General features: G+C 59.6%; 2 protein-coding genes across 2 annotated transcripts in view; one reads left to right on the top strand and one right to left on the bottom strand.

The window, feature by feature from the left end:
• Nucleotides 1–357: 357 nt before the first annotated feature.
• Nucleotides 358–2531, top strand: CERS2 (ceramide synthase 2; the record flags this gene model as incomplete). Its single annotated transcript, XM_009999491.1, has 9 exons — nucleotides 358–475; nucleotides 559–677; nucleotides 805–862; nucleotides 952–1002; nucleotides 1284–1376; nucleotides 1498–1626; nucleotides 1702–1808; nucleotides 1960–2113; nucleotides 2409–2531. Coding segments are annotated over 9 exons (952 nt in total), but the record flags the coding sequence as incomplete, so codon positions are not given.
• A 56-nt stretch (nucleotides 2532–2587) lies between these two features.
• The window catches only part of SETDB1 (SET domain, bifurcated 1), a 20493-nt gene continuing 17983 nt past the window's right edge, over nucleotides 2588–5097 (bottom strand). The window contains 3 exon segments of the mRNA XM_009999490.1: nucleotides 2588–2649; nucleotides 4299–4510; nucleotides 4939–5027. Coding sequence (XP_009997792.1) covers nucleotides 2588–2649; nucleotides 4299–4510; nucleotides 4939–5027 — 363 coding nt within the window.

Below are 5097 nucleotides of genomic sequence, written 5' to 3'. Positions count from 1 at the left end.
CCAGCCCAGCTTGGTGCATCCCCCCCTTATCCCAGCGCAGGCGTTTAAGGAGCGATTTGTTGGGCAAACAATGGGGAGTGGAGGCCGGGAACAGACGGGGCTTTGTTGGGATGGCAGGGGAAGGGGGAGGGCACCAGGCCCCCCTGTGCCCGCCCTGCCACCTCCTGGGGGGGCTGCTCCCCAGCTCAGGGTGGCAGAGGGGACCTGGGGGATTCCCCTGGGGTAAAACCCACCTTGGAGAGGTGGCCATGGGCTGGGGAGACTGAGCACCGAGTGGGTGCAGGTCCTTTGATGGAGCCAGATCAGCTAAATGGCAGAGAAATGGGGACATTTTGTGTCCACTTGTTCCTCCCCCAGGTACGTGGCCACCCCCCTGGCCGGGCTGCTGAACGTCAAGGAGAAGATCAGGTTAAAAGCCACCCCTAACCCTGTGCTGGAGAAGTTTTATGCTGCCACCACCAAACACCCCAAGCAGGTGAAGGGGCAGGAGGGAGGAGGAGGAGGGTCCCCAGCGGGGGCTGCCCCGTGGTGTGGTGGTGACATCCCTGCTGTCCCCAGGCCGACGTGGAGATGCTGTCCAAGAAGAGCGGGCACTCGGTGCGGCAGGGGGAGCGTTGGTTCCGCCGCCACCGCAACCAGGACCGGCCCAGCCTGCTCAAGAAGTTCAGGGAGGCCAGGTGAGACCTGGTGTCACTGTCACCCTGCGGGCCCCGGCCTGGGGGGGGGAACGTGGGTCTGGTGGGTCCATCCTCCTCCCTCCCTCTCCCGGGGCCTGTCTGAGGACCATCTGCTTCCTTTTTCCAGTTGGCGATTCACGTTTTACCTTATTGCTTTCATTGCTGGCATGGCTGTCATAGTGGATGTAAGTATCGTGTCCCCCCCTGTGCCCCCCAGGTCCCTCCTAGTCCCCCCTAACCCTTTTTCTCTCTCTCTTCCCACCACAACCCACAGAAACCCTGGTTCTACGACCTGCGGGAGGTGTGGAAGGGGTACCCCATCCAGGTGAGTGCCCAATCCTGGCCCCCCGACGTTCCACAGCCCTTTCTGGAGCTGTGGGAGGGGCTCTCTGGGTCTGCCTGAGGCCTCCCCAAGGGGGATTGAACCCCCCTGGGGGTGACAGTGTCACTGTCACCCATCTGGGTTTGACTCATGCACGGGGAAGGGGTTTGCACAGCAGGGGGTGCAGGAAGGTCCCCAAGACACCCCTGGGTCTGGTTGGTGCCCAGGAAAGGGGGTCAGCCCCGCTCCAGGGGTCCCCCTCACTGTGTCCCCTTGGCTTTCAGAGCATATTGCCCTCCCAGTACTGGTACTACATGATCGAGCTCTCCTTCTACTGGTCCCTGCTCTTCAGCATCGCCTCCGACGTCAAGCGCAAGGTGGGGGTCCCTGGGGACGGGGGTGGGAGGCACAGGGACACCCCAGCTGGGAGGATCTAGGGTCATGGAGGGGGCCTGGAAGCTGAGGGTGACACCCCCTTCCTCCAATCCCCCCTCCCAGGACTTCAAGGAGCAGATCATCCACCACGTCGCCACCATCATCCTCATCAGCTTCTCCTGGTTCGCCAACTACGTCCGCGCAGGGACGCTCATCATGGCCCTGCACGACTCCTCAGACTACCTGCTGGAGGTGAGGCCCCCTCCCCACAGCCACTTCCATGTCCCGTGTCCTCTCCCCAACTCACCCCCCTCCCTGTCCCCTCAGTCTGCCAAGATGTTCAACTATGCTGGCTGGAGAAACACCTGCAACAACATCTTCATCGTCTTCGCCGCCGTCTTCATCATCACCCGCCTGGTCATCCTGCCCTTCTGGTGAGCACTGGGCCCTGGGGAAGGGGTGGGGAAACTGAGGCACGGGGTGGGGAGTCCCACAGGGGGGTGGGGAGTCCCACAGGGGGGTGGGGAGTCCCACGGGGGGGTGGGATGCTGGTCCCTGCCCGTGATGGAGCTGCTCCCCCCGCAGGATCATGCACTGCACGGTGGTTTACCCGCTGGATCTCTACCCTCCCTTCTTTGGCTACTACTTCTTCAACTTCATGATGGTCGTGCTGCAGTCGCTGCACATCTTCTGGGCCTACCTCATCATCCGCATGGCCCAGAAGTTCATAACTGGAAAGGTAAGAGGGGGCTTGTAGGGGGGGAAAGGGAAGAGGGGGCTTGTAGGGGGGGGACTGGGGGCTCCTGATGCCACTGGGGCTGGATCTGAACTCGCCCAACGTGGCTTCAGGTGGATGGAGGCTCTGGGAGTGAGAGGAGCCCCCCAAACCATGAAGGCAAACTGCACTTGGCTTCCCAAGGGGCTGGAAGGGGAGGAAACTGTGGTGGTGGCAATGAGAGAAACTGAGGCACAGCAGTAAAATGGGGGTTACCACTGACTGAGCCCCCTCAACCCTTTTCCCTCTCCCCTTGCAGGTGGTTGAGGATGAGCGGAGCGACCGCGAGGAGACGGACAACTCTGAGGAGGAGGAGGAGAAGAATGGGCCCCTCTCCAACGGCCACCCTGTCCTCAACAACAACCACCGCAAAACCGACTGAGCGTCCTGCCCGGCGGGGGGGCCGGGGGGGCCCCTAGAGCCCACACCCAGGAGGTGTCAGACCCCAGCCATGTCACCCTTGCAGGTGTCCCCCCCGGCCGCTCCATCCTCGTCCCTCCCTGGGCCAGCAAAGCAAACCGGGACCCCCAGAGCCCCTCTGGGCTCCCCTTCCCCCTGATTTGGGGCCACAGCTCCAGGGGGCAGCAGTTCCGGGGGGGGCAATGGTCGCTCCTCCCCCCCCCCGTCCCGTTGGGGCCATTTTTGCCTTTCACCTCCTGCCTTAATCCACCACCGTGCCCCGGGACAGGCGGAGCCAGGAGCCTCCCCCTGGGATGGCGCCTTTCCGGGCTCTGGTGACTTTCCCGGCTCCAGCCCCTCACGGGCTCCAGCCCCACGTTATTCCCTTTTTTCCAACCATCTCCTGGCCGGAGGGGAGCGGGTCCTGCAGCCTCTTCCAACACTGGGATAAAAATCCCCTTCCCTGCCCCGCACTTCGAGAGTGGTGGAAAAGCCTCTGGGAGCTGGAGCCAGTGACACCCTGGGTGAGCAGGTGACATCCCAAGTGACACCCTGGGGGAGCAGGTGACATCCCAAGTGACACCCCGGGGGAGCAGGTGACACATCCCAGGTGACACCCGGGGTGTTTTGGTGGCTGAATTTCACAATGACACTATGAAAGTGCTCGGGGTGGGGGGAGCCAGGAAGCCACAGGGTTCAGTCACTACTTGTCTCCCCCAGTTTAATCCCCTTGTTTTTCCTTGTCAAAGGGTTTCCAGTCTCTTCCCTCCCCGTGGCCTCTCCTGGGCCCTTTCCCAGCTGTAACAGGACAAATTTGCAACTGATATTTTTTTTCCCCCCCTCCTTGTTTTTGGTTTTTGTTTCTATTTATTTGGAAGTTGGAAGGAGCCGGGCTTGGCTCTGCCTCCTGCATCCACCCGGGATGTGGGGAGACCTCCCAGCACGGAGGGGTGGGGGGGGAAAAGGACCATTAACCAACATCAGACCAAAACGTGTTTTGTTTTGTTTTGCTTTTTTTTTCTTTTTTCTTTTTTTTTTTAAATATAAGGTTAAATATATTAAAAGTTTAAAAAAAAACTAATAAACTTCGGTATAAAAAAAACCCAAACTAATAGTGAAGGTACCTTGGGTCTCTTCTGTGGGTGGCACCACAGCCCTCTTTTTGGGGGGGGCTCACTGGGTGCAGGTCCCTTTTGCTTTCAGTGCTAAATGGAGCAGACTGGAGGGTTTTTGTTATTTTTATATCCTCCCCCCCAGGGGCAGCCCTGCCAGAGGAGCTGCCACCCTCCTCGGGTGACAAAGCTGCTATTCAGGTGGAAACTGAGAGGATGGAACTGGAGCTCAGGCCTGACAAAGGTGTGGTGGGTTTTGGTTTTTCTTGTCTAAAAGTTTTTCTTTAGTAGGGGAAAAAAAAAAAATCCTCCCTTGTGTGAGCAGAGTCACAGGGGCTGCACTTGGGGCAGGTGGAACCCCCATTTTGCTGCTCCAGCTCCCCCCTCAGACCAAGGTTTTGCGCTTGAGCCGGTGGGTGATGAACCATTTGATTCCAATTTGTCAAAATCTGCCTCTTTTTGCCCTTGTAGTGGTTTATTGAACCCTTTGGATGTGCAGGTAAGAGCCCAGCCCCCCAAAAAACCACCCGCAAACCCAAACCCCAACACGTGAATTGGGGGCATCACTGGAGAAGGAACAGGAGGGAGTTTGTCCTTGTGAAGCTGCCATGGAGCCAGGGCAGTGTTGGAGCTCTTGCCCCAGATCTGCCCTTCCCTGCCCCCCAGCGTGGAGCCTGGGGATCCAGGGGGATCTGTGGAGGGTCCAGGGGGATCTGTGGGGGTCCAGGGGGGTCCCAGCAGCCGCCCGCGGCACTCGATGGCCCCGCAGCAGCACAGCAGCTCTTTGCCTTCCACGCTGCCCACCTCGTAGTTGTAATCCCAGGTCAGCTCCGTGCCAGCTCGGATCCTCCTGGGGGAAAAAGAAGCAGCACAGGTTGTGAGAAGAGAACATTCCAAAGGGGATCAGCCAAGCAGGATCCTGAGGAGAGAACGACGCCCACAGGGAACCTCTCTGGACAGGGCGGTGCGGTTCCAGGGTGAAGGAGCCACCACTGGAAAGGGAATTGCCCTTGGAATTGTTCCTTGGATTGCCCATCTAGGGCTTCGATGTGTTCCTGGAGGCCAGAAGGGACATGGCAGGGATTCCCCCTGCTCAGCTGCTCTGTGCTCAACCTCCCACCTTCTTTGGGAAGGTCTAAAACTGCCACAAATGGCACCAGAACCTCCAGCCCCGACGAGCGACCTGGGATCCTCCTCTAGCTCCTCCCCAAGGTTTTCCCTACTCAGGCTGGGGTGGAAGTGGCCAAGGAGCAGGGTGGGATGAGCCCCCAAACTCACTTGCTGGCGAAGAAGGCGACCCAGGGGAAGCGGAGGTCGTGGGTGTCCACGAAGACGTTCTGCACGAAGAGGTTGGGGCTGCAGCTGTGCTGGAGGGACAGAGGCACAGGGTGAGACAGAGCAGCACCCACCAGGCCCTGGGACCCTGCAGAATTCCTG

Source organism: Chaetura pelagica, unplaced genomic scaffold (genome assembly GCF_000747805.2).
Source record: "Chaetura pelagica isolate M959 unplaced genomic scaffold, ChaPel_1.0 scaffold1116, whole genome shotgun sequence".
Taxonomy (NCBI): Eukaryota; Metazoa; Chordata; class Aves; order Apodiformes; family Apodidae; genus Chaetura; species Chaetura pelagica.
The sequence above is the reverse complement of the archived record's forward strand: the minus strand, read 5'-3'. Positions and strand labels throughout refer to the sequence as shown.